This window comes from Cnephaeus nilssonii, assembly GCF_951640355.1.
Source record: "Cnephaeus nilssonii genome assembly, chromosome: 1".
Taxonomy (NCBI): domain Eukaryota; kingdom Metazoa; phylum Chordata; class Mammalia; order Chiroptera; family Vespertilionidae; genus Cnephaeus; species Cnephaeus nilssonii.
Window position 1 is genome coordinate 93,185,719 of NC_137072.1, and position 19,273 is coordinate 93,204,991.

Below are 19,273 nucleotides of genomic sequence, written 5' to 3' on the forward strand. Positions count from 1 at the left end.
TTTATTCTGATTTTGACCAGTTTTTCTTCTAATGTCTTTTTTTCTGTTCCAGGATCTAATTCAGTATACCACATTGTGCTTCATCCCTATGCATTTTAAAATTCAAAACTCTACTATTAGAATCTTAAATATTTTTTGTAGTCACTTTTATCTCTCTGTTTATTCTGTGGCACTTTTCCATGTGAAACTGTTTTTTAAATTTTTGTGTATTCAAACCTTTTGCAAATAATTGCCTCTCATGCTTCTGTTACCAAGAAGGCGAGTCCTTGCCACATTTGGGTGGTTGGGTAGCTTGTGTTTCTAAACTCACATTATTTTACTGTCTCTCCCCTGTATACATCCTACTTTAGTACCTTAAAATACAAATTGAGCTCTGTAACACTTTCCATGTCTCCTGGCATGTGGCACATTGCTGGCCAAACGCTTGATTAGAATTACCAACCCAAAAATAAAATTTTATCATTAAGTTGCAGAAAAATTAATATTTTGAAAAATATGCACTAGTTTCTTGAAGTTCTTTTCCCATCCTTTGTGTCACTCTGCTGGGACTTCTGTAAAGGAGATGTTCTGCCACCTTGTGGAAAATATTGAAAATTACATCTTTAAAGACATTGGCCAAAGCTACATTTCATTTGGAATCATTGGATCGCTTATAAGGGAAAGTGGCTATAGAGATGACCTAACGCGTCTCCTTTACAGGTGAAAAAAGTGAGCCACAGAAAATTTGAGTGAATAAGCCCTAGGGTCACACAATTAGTAGTGGAGACGGCATTCAAACGTGTGTCTCCTGGGCCTCCGACCACCCATCCTATTGTCGGCTTCCGGTGAAGAGCATCGTTCTCAGGGTATTTGTGAGGAGGGGGTTTTTAGAACTGCACTTCGCTGGTATTGATATCCATAATAAAGGAGCTGGGTAAGGAAGGTTGTATTATCCCAAGCATTACATTCTCTGGGTTCCCGCTGCTTCATCTGTTCAATGAATGTGTCATCATCTCGGAAGCCCCTTCTGGTTCTGAGCGATTTGAAGGTTCCAAATGGGACGCGGCAGTTCTGATCCTTGGCTCCTGGCGATGAAACTGCTCAGCCTGATCTCTCATCAGAGCGGGAGAAGGAAAGAGAGAGTGTGCTCTGGAGTATTCTCCTGGGCTGGAGACAGGTGGCTGGCACAGGTACCTACCTGCGTTCAATTTTCTGCAAACACAAGGCATTGGGCTTATTCCCCCCACATTACAGATTACATCATTTGTGTTCTCCCACAGCTGGTAACTGGTGGAACTGGGGCTCGAACTCAGATGCATTTCACGCCAAAGTCCAAGAAAGCGTCGTGCCCGCCCACTCCCAGTCATTGCTTCCCTGAGCTTGAAGGTCAGGGTGGCTGCCTGGGAGTCTGGGTGGAGGTAGCAGAGATGTTGGAGGCTGGTGCCGTGAGGGAAACTGGAGAGTCACCGCCCGAGAACAGAGTCCCCCTTCTTTTCACCGTCACCAAGCTCACATGGCTCGTCCTTTGCAGTTGCTTTCAGAGAGTTCTGTACATGGTGACACATCCCGACCCCTGGGGCAGGACACAGAACTACATTTCTATTAAGCGCTCAGGTGCTGCTGGTGCGGCTGGTCTACTAAACCACGTGTTGAGTAGTTTGAAACCTGCAAATGAGGCATCGTATCCACGCCTCTTCTGCCGGGAAGTGGTCATAGTCCGTCTACACCGACCTTCCAGTTCTTTTGTGGCCATTTACAATCAGTTCTCGGCTGCTTGTGGATTTTTTTTATCCAGACCCTGGATTTGGTGAAAGCCCTGCTGTTCTCCTTACTCTCATTGTAACCTGCCCCAGATGGAGAGAAAGGGGAAGGAGATGATACGAATCAGTTGGTCAGGAGGTTTGGTAGAGGAACTTGCTGCAGTGAATGGCGAATGAGCATGCGATTCGAATGTATTCATCTGTGGCTTGGTCTGTGCCCTCCCTGGGTTCCTCTTCGCATAGATTTTTCAGGAAGTAATGATATTAGGGGCTGCTGACTTGATTAGCACTAATAGATAAACAGGAAGGGGTAGGGAGTATCTTTTCTCATTCCAATTTATTTCTGGTCTGTGTAGCAAATTCATAATCATTACTTAGCATTTGTATGGGATTTTATGTCAGCCTGTAGTTCTTACAATTGATTTTTATTCATGTGGTGGTGCAGGTTTGTTTACTTCAGAAACCCTGATCTGTGTGAGAAGTTTGGAGTTGATTTCTATGGTGGATTCATTAATAGCATCAGCAGCATTTATGGAATGCCTAATGCCAGAGGAGAGGCTGCATGGTATGATGGTTAAGAGCATGGACTCTGGACCCAGACTGCGTGGGTTCAAAGCCCGGCTCTGCTCCTTACCATCTGGGTAAGTTACCCAGCCTTGGGCAAGTTCCTTAGCCTCTCTACCTCAGTTTCCTCATCTGTAGTGAAGGTAAGAATAGTATCTACCTCACAGGGCTACTCTAAACATTGAGTGAGTTGATATTGTAAACATAAGATATATGCCAAGTGCTTTGACATAATAAGCATTCTTTATGCATTATCCATTATCATTATTCCTATTACAAAGAGGACTGGATATGTCCCCTGCTTCTAGGAGCAGACAGCAAACAGGCAAATTCAGTGCATTGTGCTGCGTGCTGAGCTGTGATGTCAGGAATGGGCCGTCTCCCCTGGCTGTGAGGGGTGAATCATGTGCTCTCCCAGGAGATGGTGCCTAAGCGGATGAGTGTACTTGCATTGCAATAGAAATTAGCACTTCTCCCCCTTTCTGTAAGTGTAAGTGCAGATTTTTAAATAATGTTATATGTAAATTTGTGTTCCTGTTCAGCAAGTGCTTTTAGGAGCAGATCTGTTAAGATAAGACCTATCCTTATTTGTCTAGTACTGTAGATCACATTGCTTTTGTTATCTAATCCTATATACTGTGTGACACCAAACCAACCATAGTCAAAAACAACTGCTTATTTTGCTCAGGATTCTGTGGACTGGAGAAAGGGTTCAGCAGTGCAGTTCCTCTCTGATCCACACGGGGGCGGCTGGGGCTGGAGGACCCACTTCCAAGGTGGCTTCTTCACTCATGTGGCTGGCAGCTCAGTGCTCTCAGTGGTCTCTCTCTCTCTTCACTTGGGGTCTCACCCTCCAGGGCCTGCCCAGGTGGCCTGGGCTTCTCGCAGTGCTGGTCTCTGGGTGGGCAGGTGTACTTCTCATGAGGAAACAAGAAGCTGAAGCCACCAGGTGAGACGAGGCTGGTCCTGGACACAGCACCACATCCCTCCTGTGGATCAGAGAGGCCACAGCCCAGACCGACCATGGAGACATGGGTCCACCTCTTGAGGGCAAGCGGCAAGGTCACCTTGCAGAGAGCACGTGGGATGGGAGGCTTTCTGGTGGCCACCTTTGGGACATGCAACCTGTGACAAATGTCGTTCCCACCTTTCAGTCACTCAACGAAAATGTCTTTAGTGGAGAGCATGATTATTGACACGGTGGCATCAAGAAACCAAGGCACAGAGCCAGGGACGAGCATACCGCGTCCTGGAAGAATGCGGGCCGTCCTCCTGTGCGTGGCGTTTAGGTTGACGTTCACAAAGAGAAAGTCAGGACCATCCCATTCAGGCCCGAGGACGAGTGGGAGGCGAGCAGAGAGGCCACGTGACCTGCCCCAGAGCACAGGCTGGTCTCAGAAGAGCAGAACCCCAGCGTGGCTTCCTGACCCGGGCCAGCGTGGCCTCGACCGGGCAGAGCCCCTTGGACACTGAGCCACTCATTGGCCCTGGATGATCATTTGTCTCCCAGCGAGAGGACAGCTTCTGTGTCTGTACGACTGTTTCCCGCCCCCTGTATTTGCCGACACAGCCCAGCGTGGTGCTGTGCTCCGGGCAGGACCACGGCTCCCTTTCCCTCATGAACTGCTGGTCCCTGAATGAGCATTCGAGGAATCGGCAGCCGTGTGAGCCCCCGAGTTTTGAAGGGCGCTCTTGAAACAAGCTGCATTGTTACCCAACGGTTGGCAGCTGCGCCCTGTGGTGGCAGATGCCTGGGGAGGCCAATGAAGGAAGGCAGTCTTCCCTCTGCCCCTGAAGGAAGGCGGTGGGAACAGGTGAGGGGGTGGGCAGCCGCCAGCAGCCGCAGCAGAGACGGGCATCCCGAGAATGCCAGAGCAGCAGGTGCGGGAGCCTGGCCCCGAGGGAGCCTGGCAGGGAATTCTGGGCCACGCATGGCCACCGAGCCGAGCGGCCTCAGGCAGAAGCAGCGGGTAATCCCTCTCTCAGGCTGGATCCTCCAGGAAGGGCCAGCTGGTCAAGACTTGGGGACCCTGAAGCTGGGGTTCCCAGGCTGCCTGGAATGTTGCCAGCAGATATTCAGCCTTGTTCTCTTGGGGCTGTTGACTGAGAACTTAATTCCAGCACCAGGATCTCGGGAGTAATGCAAACATGTCTTATTTCTTTGCAGTTAAGAGAATTTGTAGTGAAATGATGGTTCCTCCTACAGGACTGTTGGGATAGTCCCAATGCTGAGCAGTCTTAGCTAAGCCACACTGTCCCCTCACTGCAAGGACTCCTGTCTAAAAATCTCATCAACGTGCGAAGCCACGAAGATCAGAGCCTGCGCTCTCCTCCTGGCTCTGCTGCTCATCGGGGACCGTTTCAGTAGTCAGGCTTCCATATTTTCAGTCTCTAAACGGACACCGAGGGTGACAACTCTCAACATGTGTCTACAATGGATTCAGCCAGCCATTCACTTAGCACCGTGATCGGCAAACTACAGCTCGCGAGCCACATGCGGCTCTTGGGCCCCTTGAGTGTGGCTCTTCCACAAAATACCACGGCCTGGGCGAGTCTATTTTGAAGAAGTGGCGTTAGAAGAAGTTTAAGTTTAAAAAATTTGGCTCTCAAAAGAAATTTCAATCGTTGTACTGTTGATATTTGGCTCTGTTAACTAACGAGTTTGCCGACCACTGACTTAGCACATTGTTATTCAACAGCAATTACATGCAAGGCGGTAGGACACTGATCACACTGGGAAGGGAAGCAAAGGAAAACAATAGGGCAGAGAAAATGGTCGTCCACTTCAGAACAGCAGTTACAACATAACTGGGTCACAGAAGGAAGCAGCCACCTGCAGCGATCCGTGGGATTTCAGTTGCTTCGAGTTGAAGAAGCGTTTGAGATCAGTTCTCGAAGCAATGACGCTAACAGTTTAATTGGAAACTTAACTCTCTGTCAGTGGGTGAATAGATCGAATGGATCAAGATGTTCAGTAACACACGTCTTCCTGTCCTGGTGCCCGGGGGGAAGCCCAGTCTGGCCTCAGCCTCCAGAGTCCTGGTTGAAAAGATTTGGGCCTTAGTCACCAGAGGCTTCATACGAGCTTAAAAAAAAAAATACTCCAAAGTTCTAGCTAAGTAATAATTGACTTTAAAGTTGCCCATTTTATAGGAAACTGTCAATTGCCACTTCTCCCCAGTGTTTGCAGTGATTTTCAGAGGAAGAATGGCCAAAAAGTGAGGGATTTCAGCCTCTGGACTATTGCATTGGAGAACTCATACTGTCCCGGAGATAAGACCGTTGTTAAATAATGTAGCACCTAGGAAACATTTTCCCAAAGATCCTTTTCTTTTTAAGTTATTAAAAAGTTAACAGTGGGTTAGAAGTGAACACAGGAAACTGGGAGATTTGCCAGTGGCCCCAGCAGCCTTTGGGGAACACCATCCCACCCTTCTCGAGTTCTCTGGGGACCTCTCTGAGAAGTATGGAGAGTCTGCAGAGGCACACGTGGCCGTGCTCAGTGACCTTGTAGCCGATGCGCTGTGGACTGGCCAGCACCGGGCACACCGCATTGTTAATGAGTCAATATTTTCTGAAGACATAAAAAGGAATATTATTGTGTGCCCTCTTTTACGTGCTGTCACCCTCTCCTTCCAGAAGTAAGGATTCTTCCCAAAGAAATTTGAAAAGTGGGATGGTCGAGGCTCTAATCACTGCCATGCAGTAAGTTTCACAGAGGTTGCATTTTGCAGATAGAATCATAACCCAAACACAGAATAAACTGGTGGCGCTGGCGTAGGCATCTTTGTTGAAATGGGAAGTTCCCTGGGGACAATGAACTCATCAGACTGTTTTGGAAGCTTTGCCCCAGGAATAAAGAGCCCACAGTTCCCTCAGTACAGGGTTCCTTGTTTTAACATCATTTTCTTTAAGAAGTTTACTATTACCATTCTCCAAATTTTCCCTATAATTCCAAAACCTCCACCTTTTTCTTGATACCCTGTGTAGAAGAACAACTTGGCTGGCATTTGCCCCACAGTCATTCAGATAATTCAAGCTCTGGCCAGTGTGGCTCAGTTGGTAGGAGTGTCATCCCATACACCAAAAGGTCATGGGTTTGATTCCCAGTCAGGGCATATACCCAGGTTGCAAGTTTGACCCCTGATCGGGGCAAGTGCAGGAGGCAACTGATTAATGTTTCTCTCTCACATTGATGTTTCTCTCTCTCTCTCTCTCTCTCTCTCTCTCTCTCTCTTTTTCCCTTCCCCTCTCTCTAAAAATCAATGAAAAATGTCCTTGGGTGAGGATTAAAAAAAATAGTAATAATAATAATTCAAGATGCCCTTTTCATTCTTCTCTGAAAAAAATAATGTAATTTTATAATATAATGTAATATATAATATATATTAAAAATTGTAATTCATAGGACTCATGTTGCTCTGATTAGTTTTGGCGATTGCTCCCTGGATACTCTGTATCTTCTCATTAGAATAAAAATATAATCAACAGATATTAAGTGCTGATAATGTACTTGGCACTCACCTAGGCATTGCGAGGTTTGAAAAATACATATTTACAGGGGTCTCTAATCTCAAGTGACTCCCAGGGAGGCTGCAGTGGGTAATGGAAGGGGCATTGTGTTAAGGATCAGGAGACCCCATGCTCACCGTACCTGCCACTCAGAGTCTGGGAGACCTTGGGCACATCACTTCTCCTTGCTGGACCTCATTGATCGAGCAGAGGACAAGAAAAGCTTTGAGTTCAGCTCTGAACACAAGGCTCAGAGATTAACTGGGGAGCGGGCATTACTTCAGAGAATAGCAGAGCATTAAGAGATGAGCTACTGAGGATCTACCGTGGGGGTTCAGGAAAAGCAGAGATGGGGTTTGGCATGAGGCTTCCCCTTGAGCCTGAGCCAACAATCAGGCTCAGATCACTAGACCCAGCCCAGGTCCGCTCAGGGTGCAGAGTCCCAGTTGTACTGCAGGTGGCAGTAACGAGCCCCAGGCAACAGCAGGTGCTGTTCCGGCTGGTCCCAGTCTGGGAGCCCTGGTCTGTGCAGGGAGCCAGCAAAAGTCTGCGGTATGGCCCAGCCCCACCCATGGTGCTGAGGCTGCCGGCTGTGTATGCTGGATAATGTGAACTTTCCTCTCCTTCTGATCCTTCCTAGCTCGTTCTCCTCACCCAGGGCTTCTCTCTGGGCCCCGTCTGTCCAGGCTTGCCTCTGCAAGCAGCTTACTTCCTGGTGTCCCATTACCACCTCAAGGCTTTGTGGCAGGATCCAATCTGCAGTCACATCTCTTGGAATCTTGGGAATTCATTGCCTGCCAACACTCTGGGTCCCTCCTCTCCTCAGTCCTTTTGTGTGATCACCAGGGTTGGTCAGCCACTGGGCTTCCTTAAGGCTCCCTCGATCCATCTTTCCTTGTGTCCACACACGCACAAGTTAAAGCGTGAGTATATTGGAGACACAGGTACCTCACCTACATGGAACAGAAGCCAACCGTGTAAGTTAAAAGTGGGCTAAAGCTGTTTCATCCTAATAGAAACCCATCTTGCATTTTGAGGAGCTCAGCTCAGCTAAACGGTAAGAGCTGCCAGTCTCCAGGTGAGGAACAAAGTGGAAAATCGCTGCCTGAGGAACTTGACATGTTTCTAAAATAGGTTTGTCGTCAGCAGCACTGCTTCGTGCCCGCCTGTGAGCCGACGCCGCGAGAGGTCTCTCTTGGTCTATCTTCAGATAAAGCCCGAGATATGTCTATTCCTCAGACACCTCGTCATCTCTGGGATCAGGCTTTCAGCCTTTATTCTAACCAATTGCTGAAAATGTCCTTCTTTTTAATATCAGAGCTGTGCACATTCATTCCTCCCCTAAGAATTCAGTGAACCTCGTGTAAAGCACATTCTCTAAAACAACTACTTAAAATTCTTCTTTTTCCTTGGATTGCCATAAATGTCTTGCAAGAGCATCTATTCCTACTCACTTCTTCTTTGCACTCACAGTAAGTACCGGCTGGTCAGGGACCGTTGCAGGAAGTGGTAGTTACTCGCGGATCCTTTAACGGCGGCGTCCACTCTCTCGAAGCCCCATCGCGCCCACTCCCCCCGGCACAAGGCAGGCCTCGTTTTTACTAGCGGCCACTCTGGGAAATGCTCTCAGGACTTGGTACTCGTTTGTGAAATGAGGTGGTTGGACTCCGGCGTCCCCAGGGCCTTGTGTGCCGTGGGTCTCCGCTGTGGTTAATGCCTTTCCCCATGACTGTGGTGCAAAGTCTAGGCATCAGCTCAGATGGGACCTAGAACAGCGTGAATGCTCTCTCCGGGTTGGTGACAGCAGTGCTTTTAATTGAGGTTTCGTAGGCCTTTGCACTTGATGAGCTCACGGAGTTCATCTCAGACACCTTGTGAAAACGTCGCGGATTTATCGGTGAGTAGTGCAACGAAACCCTTCTTCTAAACCAGCAATAAAAATGCTATCAGTCCGATGATGCCGGTGACTGGAGCTAACTTTTACCGGACCGCTCACACCTGACTTCACACGTGTGGGCTCCTTTCACCCTGACAGCAGGTTCTCTGCCTGGGGGCCGGGGCGCTGCAGGCCGGGTCCTGCTTTCAGGTGATTTCATTCCAGTGTCGAGAGGGAAACAGCAAAACAAGTGGAGTATACGTGCCTCAGATGAAAATCCTTGCCATGGAGGAAAATAAATCAGGGAAGAGCGCTAGATGGTCCCGGGAGGCAGGGTTAATAGTCAGGGAAGGCCTCCTGAGAGGTGACATTGAGGAAGAGGTGAGGGAGGGACCAGGTAGATGAGGGGGAGAGCCCAGGGAAGCCATGCCTGGAGGAGGGGGGATCCGCCCGGAGGCCAGTGTGGCTGGAGCCCAGTGAGTGGCAATGGGGTCAAGAAGGGACACAACATCTGAGGGGTACTTTCGTGTTGGAGAAGTCCTGAGCGATCTTTTAGCCCAAACCCTCTCCCTCTGGAACTCCCTCCTTCTCCTCTCTCTCTTGCCAGATGAGGAACGCGAGGCCTAGATAGATCAGGTGGCGTCCTGAAAGTCACCAGTTAGTAGCAGCACCAGGACAGGAACCCAGGGTTTCCTGGTTCCTTGTCCCCCCTACACCCTCCTACACCAAGATCTAGGAAGCGTGAGAGTCGTTCAGTTCACCTTCACTACCCCTCGCCTGGGGTGAAGGGCAGATGCAGCCATTTCCCGCTATTTGTAGTCCCTCTCTGAAGGCGCAGCCACAATAAATTAGCAAATCCTGAGCCATTTCCCCAGGGGAAGTGCAAGGTTAGGTTCCGGCGAGCCTCCTGTCACTACGTTTTCATCAACCCATCGATGCATAACCTTGTTTTATGTGTGATTCTGTTTAAAGACGCCTTGCTGAACGCGGATTGTTGGTTCACTCACACGGAACTGACAGCCAGCAGCTCTGTGAGTCAACGCCTGAGCAAAGCTCACGTGACGTATTTTCTCCATAAAGTACACCCCAGCCCTCTCCCACTTAGGAACGCTAGACAGCACTTCAGCACTGTGCTTGGGGGGGGTGCATTTTAAACAGCGAAGTCACCAACAAAAAGCACACGAATGCAAAAAAAAACAAGGCGCTAATAGACCACGAAAAGGACACTTCTCTGCAATAGGAGAGCTGCAATAAGAAGGCAGCGAGTTGCCTTGTTCAACCTCAGTGGGGACGTGCGTATCACGCAGCTCACGTTTTTGCCACTCTACATGTCCATGAGTGACCACAAGAGTGCATGAGTGTTTGCTGCAGGGGACAAATACGTTTCAGTGAGCAGGTGAGCCTACAGATGTTGGGGACTGACTGTATTTGCACTGGAGCTGTTCAGAGGAAGGGCTTTATTCAGGACCCGAGTGGCATCATTCTTAGTGGAGACATCTGTTGGGCCCATTTTAGAGCAGAGGGTCGATTAGTCCTGAATTGCCTCAGACTCCGCCTGAGAGCATACTTATGGCTAGCTGCTGATGAGAATAATACCCTTGTTTATTTGAGTATTGCAGTTCCCGTATTACAAGTAGACTTGTCTCCAGTTGAGAGTGGACTGTGTAAAACCCCGTCTCTCCAGTGTCCCCGCTCTGGCTGTTCCCTGCTGCCTCGGGCCCCAGCCCCAGCCCCAGCCCAGGGGGCACAGCCTGACTCCTGACTTGAGGCCTCTCTGCTCCTCTCTCTGAACCTGCATCTCCCCTAAAGATCACCTGGCCACCTCGCTTCCCCCAGCAAAATAGCGTGGCCCGCTCTCCATGCAAAGCTCGGGTAGTCGCTGTGGTTTCACTCTATGCTGACTCTGCAGACAGCCTTTCTCAGCTTTCAGCAGCAGACACAGACCCTGCGGTGTAAGTCAGCGGCGTGGACCCGAGAACTCGCCTCCAGTTTCTTCCAGGACTCCCGTAGGGAAGACTAAAACACCGTTCACAGCTTCTGGGAGGAGGGATGGTTTCCCAGCAGTGGGGACATCTGCTGCTCCTCTGCCGGAATAGAGGCGGGTCCCGCCAGCCTCGCTTCTTGGCCTGGACTTGCGCTGGCTCTCGCTCAAGCTCTGAGAGTGTGGGCTGGGGATCCGGTGTTTGCTGCCACAGACCCGGCTTTTGTTGGCATTCGAGTGTCTCCAGCAGGAACTTCTGCTGCTTTTGTGACACGTGTTCACTGTCCCACCAGGAGAAGTTCCTGTGGTGACTGTCAGATCCTTTCTTAGAGATGCTTCGTGGTGACTCTGAGCTGCCTTGGGCCTTGGGCTATAGCGGAAATGGCTGTGCCAGGCTCCCTGCCAGGGATCAGCACACACTCCTTGAATCCTCGCAGCACCTACCTGCAAGGGCAGGGGTATCCCTCCAAGGATGCAAAACTGGCGACAATTTACTTGGCAAGGGCACAGCCAGGAAGTAGTGGTCCAGGGCTCCTAACCAGATCTGGTCCCCTCTTGCCACCAGACCTCGGTCTGTCTCCAGCTCACGTGTCTTCATTTGACACTAATGTTACGAAGCATGAAGTGTGTGCCGGGCCATCTGAGTAGTGGGCAATCAGAGGGCCACAGAACAGGCCTGGTCTCAAAGAGCCTCCTTTGGATGGAGGTTCCTGTTTATAGGACAACTAAGGTAGAAGAAAGGGCAGTGGGATCGGGACTAGGCTGGGCATCCAGCTGGTCCTCAGGGGGTCCCTGCACTGAACTTCACTGAGCTGGTTTCTTCTCTGAAACCAGGGTAATGATCTACCCTCAGGTCTAAACCTCTGATGGAACTCTAGCTGCTGCGTACTTAACTGTTGGACCCTGGGCGGTTCACTAAGTTCTCTGAGCCTCGGTTTCTCGTATAGAAAATAGCAAATGTAGCCCTAGCTGGTTTGGCTCAGTGGATAGAGCATTGGCCTGCAGACTGAAGGGTCTCAGGTTCGATTCCAGTCAAGGGCACATGCCTGGGTTGAGGACTCGATCCCCAGTAGGGGACGTGCAGGAGGCAGCCGATCAATGAGTCTCTCTCATCATTGATGTTTCTATCTCTCTCTCCCTCTCCTTTCCTCTCTGAAATCAACAAAATGTATTTTTTTTAAAAAGAAAGAAAGAAAATAGCAAATGTAGCTCATACTTTGTAGGGCTGGGGAACATGCGCTACGTGTCGTGAAGCACGTAGTGTTTGGAAAACGGTCCATGATTGTCGGTGGCATCCTTCATGCTTTTCCCAGCAGGTGTAGGCTCTTAATTTTGTAGAGGAAATACTCAGCACAGAACATGTAAAATTCTCGGGAAATGGTCACTGCTAGGTAGTGTGGTGACGATCACGTGAACATGTGCAGTGTGATATGCCTGCAAGTTTGGGTTTAAGTATGCATATGCACATAATTTGTGCTGGGACATTTGAAACATTGAGCTAAGTCTCTTGGTTAACCCCTCCTCCACTCAGCTCTTCCATTGATAAAAATAGGCCTCAGAAGAGCAACCTGCCTCCTGGGCAGGACATGACTAATACAGTTACCTGTGTTCGCACTAAATCACAATCTAGAGGCCTGTCACACTGGCCGTGAGTCTCCAAGGGTCCTGGTCGTTGGGATGCGGAAGTGGGCTTCTCTGCTTGCATCTTCGCGCAGCAGCCTGCAGTGGGCTGGTCACTAGAAACGGGAGTGGATTTTCTCTCGAGAACAAATCCTCCTGTGAGCCAACCCGAGCATCCAGTTAGACATATGTTTCTCTCTGGAAATTAATAAATGGACATTCTGGTTTTTGTTTTTAAACTTACATTGTTAATAATGTGGTGACAATTCACCCTACTCAGCATGGTAGGGAAGAGTGACAGTGGGCCAGGCATTGTGGAGGATTTGTCATTGCTGGGAGCACTGGCCGTGCTTGAACAGCAGAAAGCCTTTGGTGCAAGAGAAGGAGCAGCACTCTAGCTGAGGAGGCCTGGGGGCCCCAGCCCCACACTGGGCTGACCCTCGGCCCCGCCCTCAGGTTGTCCCCGAGCCTAACAACACTAGGCCATCACAGAACACAGTGTGAACAGCAGTGTGGTGGACAGAGCACAGGCCTCAGTTGATTGCAGCTGTATTTCCCCGTCTCCATGGAGATTCCTTACCTTCAGTGATCTGTTACCTGGTGTTGGGGGTTGGGGAGGGAAGGTAAAAAGGAGGGGGAAGGAAGGAAGGAAAAAAGGAACTGTGTTGGCGCCGCCTGGTGGACAGTGTGCACATGGCAGACTCTCGAGCCCTACCCTCACCCACTGAATCAGAAACCATGGGGGCGGGCCTAGTTTTCTGCATTTTAACAAAGCCCTCTAGGTCGTGTGCTCACACATACCATGATCTGCTGTGCCTCCCCTCCACTCCATGTGTTAGCTTGGCTAAAATCAGTTAAACTAGAAAAATCTTTAAAATTCACACATAGAAAAGTGTTAAATGTATCAATAATAATAATATTAATAATAATAATAATAATAATAATGAACATTATTGAGTTCTTACTATATGCCAGGCAGTATACTAAGCACTTTACCGGCATTTTATCTCATTTAGGCCTCACAGTGGTACTGTAAAGCATAGGTACTATTTTTAGTCCCATTCTACAGATGAAGAAACTGAGACTTAGAAACCTGAAGTGACTTGCCCAGAATAGCAAGGTTATGACTAAATCCAGATTCATCTGATGGCACAGTGCATACTCTAAACCCGTGGTCGGCAAACTGCGGCTCATGAGCCACATGCGGCTCTTTGGCCCCTTGAGTGTGGCTCTTCCACAAAATACCACGGCCTGGGCGAGCCTATTTTGAAGAAGTGGCATTAGAAGAAGTTTAAATTTAAAAAATTTGGCTCTCAAAAGAAATTTCAATTATTGTACTGTTGATATTTGGCTCTGTTGACTAATGAGTTTGCCGACCACTGCTCTAAACCATTACTCATTTTTGCTCTTTTGTTTAAGAGCTATTGAAGAACGAACATCAATCAAAGTGCAACTATTGAGCTTTATTCAAAAATTGAAAAAGCATTTTTAAAGGCAGGTTTATTAAATATTTTGAACTTTTCCCATACTCTGAAATGAGTCTTCCCAGAGCTGATTAGTATGGAAACCATTAAATACACACACACACACACACACACACACACACACACACACACGCCCCGCCCAAAGGAAAAGTGATGGTGGTTATAAACCTTCCAGGCCACACGGGGGCAGCACCAAACAGCACAGGTTGCTCTTTGCTGCTCCATCCTTGGGAGGAAGCTGAGCACACTCCCTGGTGGAACTGTTATTCCCCATGCACCCAGTTTTCTTTTGCTCTGGTGGTGACGCTTTTCAAATCAGAAACTAAACTGCAAGAGCAGGATTGTACAAGGAAAACTACTTAAAATAAAAACTTTATAATAATATATTTAGGGCTCTTGTTTTCTCTTTATCAGCATGACAAAACAATATACTTAATGTGCTGTGGTCAGATTAGTTAGCCATTTGCATTTCTTAGGCAAGAAAAATACCCCTGATTTTTTTTAGTGAGCTGGTTTAGTTTTAAATCCAGGTGTTCTTGGACTCAAGGGACAAAAAGCAGCCAATATTTTTGTTTTTTTACCTTACTTATCCTATATAATAAAGATGTAATATGCAAATTGACCCTCACACCATCACAAGCTGGCTGCGCCCACAGCGGAGGCAGGGTTCCTGTAAGGAGCCGCAATGAGCAATCAGCAGGGAACTGAGGCTGCATGATGCCAGGCCGGGGCAGGGGAACTGAGGCTGCGCCCCTGCCCAGCAGGGCTTGACTGGGGACCTCAGGCTGCGCCCCCCGCCCCGGCGCCAGGATAGGGGACCTCAGCCATGCCCCCAGTCCCAGTGCCGGGCCGGGGACCTCAGACCACACCCCTCTGCCCGGTGAGGCTTGACGGGGGGACCTCGGGCCACGCCCTTTGCCCCAGGCCAGAGGACCTGAGGTTGTGCCCCCCGCCCAGTGGGGCTTGATGGGGGGTGGGGCCAGCCAGGTCTGGGTCTCGCACGATTTCGAAGCGCATGCAGGTGGGCGGGGACTTGACTCTGGGTCCCGTAACGTGCCCCAGACTCTGACAGGAGGAAGATTTTCATATACATTTTACTAATTTTCTTTCATCTCTGACACTTCTATTTTAGAGAAAGAGCAAATAGCAATATTAAAATATTTCCTCTAATTAATTCCTTTTTAACCTTTTGCACTCAGATGTCGAGTGTGACTCGACACGGTTAGCATTAGAATAAAGGAATCGAGAAAAAAGCAAGCGAGTGCAAAGGGTTAATGTGCACGAATTTCGTGCACCAGGCCACTAGTTGTTAATAAATTCTTTTGGGTTTTCATAGTCTGTAGGATTTTGTAGTAGGCAATTAGAGAAAGTGGAAAAGTATGTTCCTGGCTTCTAGTTTTAAGGACATTCCACATTAATACTGGTTTCTTAGGGTTCAAACCCAGGATCACCAAGATACTCTACTCATAGCAGCTTCTGTTGATTTTGAACCCCATTTCCAGTTGGGCACATCTCAGTATCCTGTCCAAGCCTATTTCCATACCAGAGGCTGAGTGGCTGGAATTTTGACTAGAGTGACTGTAATAATTTATTATTCAAACTGGGAGCTGCTCTTAATGATTTTGCCACAACAGACATGAGCCAGAGCCATCCTGGGGACAAATGAAATGTGTGGTCACCCTAAGTACAAATGTTCTGCTCCCGTCAATCTCCCCTTTGATGGCCCTAGTTAAGATTTATGTGGCACTGTATTCATTTGCTCTTTCACACTCAACACATGTTCATTGAGTGTTTTCTACATGCTGGTTCTCTTGCTATATTACATTGTTATCTCCTAGTGAGAACCCTGAGAGGTAACAATTGTTATTCCTATTTTTAGAAATGGGGGGGGAAAATGGGACTTCGTATATTACTTTCCCACAATCACAGTACCAGTACATCTAAGAGCTAAGATTTGAATTCAGACGATCCCTGCTCTAGAGCCACGCACTCAAAACTGCATTGAGCCCTAGCTGGTTTGGCTCAGTGGATAGAGCGTTGGCCTGCGGACTGAAGGGCCCCGGGTTCAATTCCGGTCAAGGACACATGCCCGGGTTGTGGGCTGGATCCCCGGTAGGGGCATGCAGGAGGCAGCCAATCAATGATTCTCTATCATCATTGTTGTTTCTATTGCTCTCTCCTCTCCCTTCCTCTCCCTGGAATTAATAAAGACGTATTTTTTTAAAAAAAAACAACAACAAACTGTAATGACATCGAGCAGTCGCGCTGCAGTGGGCACACACCCGCAGAGGGAATGTGAGGGCATCTCCTCGACCGCTCCCCAGGACACAGAAACAGGGCACAGCCTGACTCCTGACTTGGCCTGTCTGCTCCTCTCTCTGAACCAGGACACAGGGCCCTGCGGAGCTTTCGCAGTCATCCCAAGGGCAGCCTTCTTTTTGGTGCATTTGTAAACGGCCCTTGGGCACCGTCAGCCTGTGGCAGCGGTTCTGCTCCGGGTGGTCACACAGGTACCTCAGTGCTTCTGTAGGATGGGAGGATCCTCATGCACTGGGCTTCAGTAGGTTGCCTTTGGTAATTGTGTGTGTGTGTGTGTGTGTGTGTGTGTGTGTGTGTGTCTCCCCTGAGATACTATGATTAACAACTCTGGAAGGAGTCTGGGCTGTGAGGCTGAGACGGGGAAGGTTGAACTGGGCTGAAGGGGTCTCTTTGGGACTATTGGCTGCGTTTCCTCATTTTATTGTGACATTCACTTTGGGAAACTTTACAAGATGCCCCTCCTGTCCCAGGAGGGTGGTCTCTTCCACTGATGCAAGCTCGGGAGGGACCCAGCCCTCTGAGGGGGATAAGGGGCCCGGGCTGCAGGGTCAGGTGAGGGACCCAGTCCAGCCACCCGGCCCCCTGGTGATGATCAACAAAGCAGATGCTGCAGCCCACACGGGTCCTGGGGACTTCTTTCTTTATATGTCTTTGGATTTTTTACGTGTTGCGATATGCATACGATGCTTTTTGTATTATTTTAATTGAATAACTGAACTTTTAAAAGACAAGGAGCGTCATCTCAAAATATCTCTAAATGATAAAAGAATAAATGAACTTGCGCTTTAAGAAGTCTCACGAGCCGGCCATTCTGCGGGCTTCGCGGGATGTGCTGCTCCTAACAAGCGGCAGGAGCTGAGACCGCTGTCACGGAAGCACCTTTTCCCTTCACTTCTGGGCATTAGAGGGTACATTTTGCCTCGTTGTTATTAAAGTGCTTAACACGGATTTGATTCATTCTCTCTCCCATTGTCTTTTTCTAGGTGCTAACAACTAACAGAGCTCATGGGGGTTGCACTTCTTACGATTAAAAACACTGCCTTCTAGTAGATAAATGAGCTTAGAAGTTTTTATGTCCGTTGGCCCTGTAATTCCACTTCTGGTTATCTATTCTAAGAAAAAAATCTGAGCACGCACACAGAAAGTTAGGCAAGAAAGTATTTATCACTACACTTCCTAATAGCAAAAAAAGCCACAGTGTAATTTTCCAACAATAGGGATGGGGAGAAGGGGTCCTAATATATGGTGACGAGAAGGTTTGACTTTGGGTGGTGGGCACATGGTGCAGTATACAGCTCTTGTAGCATAGAAACCCACTCCTGAACCTATATGTTCATGTTGCCCAATGTCACCCCAATAAATTAAATTTAAAAAAATAGGGATGAGATATTGAACATGATATAGCAACTAAAGGCTCATTAGGCATACCTTGCGGAGGCTTTTATGGCAGATTGACGGGTAGTGACCTGTGACCTGTGACCTGTGAGGAATCTCACGTTCCTGACTCTGTCTTCCAGTGTTTTGCTGTGCGCTCCCTGGGATGGGTAGAAATGGCAGAGGAGGACCTGGCCCCCGGGAAAAGCAGTGTTGCCGTCAACAACTGCATCAGGCAGCTCTCTTACTGCAAAAATGACATCCGGGACACGGTCGGCATTTGGGGAGAGGTAAGTAACGCGTGGCGACAATGAATGGCAGGATTGGTTTCATCCCGCTGTGCTTCGCGGAAGCCGCAGCCCTGTGGGACGTGGTCCTGAGGGGCGACAGGGGTGTAGCAGGTGCATTTCCCCACAGAGGCAGGTGGTGTAGGCAGGAGGCATCCGTTAGCACTGTCCGGTCCCAGGGAGGACGGGGCCCTGGGAGAGAACGTTCTCCACGTCTCAGTGATGGTCTAGCCTGAGATCCCTGAGTCCCCAGGAGTCCACTGTGGACTTCAGGGCCCAGAAAACCCCTTGGATCTGCGTGCACAATAGACCATGCCAGGATATAAGAAGACCCAGGGCCCTCTCAGAGTATGTCCTCAAAGGGGAATGTGGCCCCCCCACACACACACACAGAAATGTCGATGCAGCCGCTCTAAAAGTTGGGAAAATTTTCCTTTCTACCATATTCTTTATTTACAATCTGAAAATCAACACTATACATGAGTTTTGAAATTGATACCTATCTGTTCTTTCTCACTTTGAACAAAGTAATTACACTTTGAAATATTAGTTGAGACAATTTCAGAAAGGAAAATAATATGAGATATCCATAGAAATCATGCGAAATATGAAAAACCAGTTCCTGCCGTGCTCTGAGACCTGCCAGCCAGCACACCCGGAGCGTCTCGGGTAGAGTTGCCACACGAGTCCCGCTCGGTCCCTCCCGGTGAGCAGAACCTGTTGGCTTTAGGAGGCCCAGCCGAGGTGTTTAATAAGCTGAACCAGCCCAAAGAAGGTGCATCTCCCAGCTCCTGAGGGGACCTGGCCTCACTGTGGGCCACATCCTGAAAGGCGTGTTCGGCATGTCAGGTGGTGACGTCAGCCACAACGAGCCCCTCCGTCTGTTAGTCCCTGCAAAGGGTTTGCCGTGAAGCAGCTGCACAGAAGGGGTTGCTACCTGGGAGCCATCCACCGTGGGTCTGGCTGAGAGGAAGGCACCAAAAATCCTTAGCGACCCTGTTATCTCAGAGCACATCGCTGGTGGCCCAGGGGGACCTGGGACCTGCTCTGCTCTCCGGTTCCCAGGTCGCGGCGATCATGCAGCTCCCGGGCCCTGCGGTGTGGTCTGGAGGCAAGGAGCCCAGCCCTCAGCTGAAGGACAGTGTACGGTGTCGGCAGCTGGGCTCTCTTCTTGCTCTGCGAACCGTTGCTCAGCTACTGACCAGCGTCCATGAGATGCTGGGCAACTGAATCTCCAGGACCCGCACCGCAGTCATGGTTAATCTGCAAACTAGTTCATTAAGGATTGGCCCTTTGCCCAAGGTCTGGACACAGCTGTGACCTTGAAGTGGCCACAGACACATGGGCCCTACCCTTCCTCTTCCTCCCCCACACAAGCTGAAAGAGCTGCAGTTCCCCCGCAAGGGTGTTTGGGGTGCCGTGGATCTGAGGTAGCGGGCAGCCGGTCGCTCCGGCTCTGCAGTCCTGTGCAGGCTGTGCTTTCTGCCAGGGCTGTCTTCTGGAAACGGCTTCCTGCC

General features: G+C 49.2%; 1 protein-coding gene across 9 annotated transcripts in view; it reads left to right on the plus strand.

Annotated features, from left to right (window-relative positions):
• The window catches only part of APBB2 (amyloid beta precursor protein binding family B member 2), a 336,993-nt gene that overhangs the window by 248,487 nt on the left and 69,233 nt on the right, over positions 1–19,273 (plus strand). For all 9 annotated transcript variants that reach the window (XM_079777652.1, XM_079777646.1, XM_079777651.1 and 6 more), the window contains one exon: positions 17,613–17,759. In XM_079777652.1, coding sequence (XP_079633778.1) covers positions 17,613–17,759 — 147 coding nt within the window. The remainder of the gene's footprint in view (positions 1–17,612; positions 17,760–19,273) is intronic.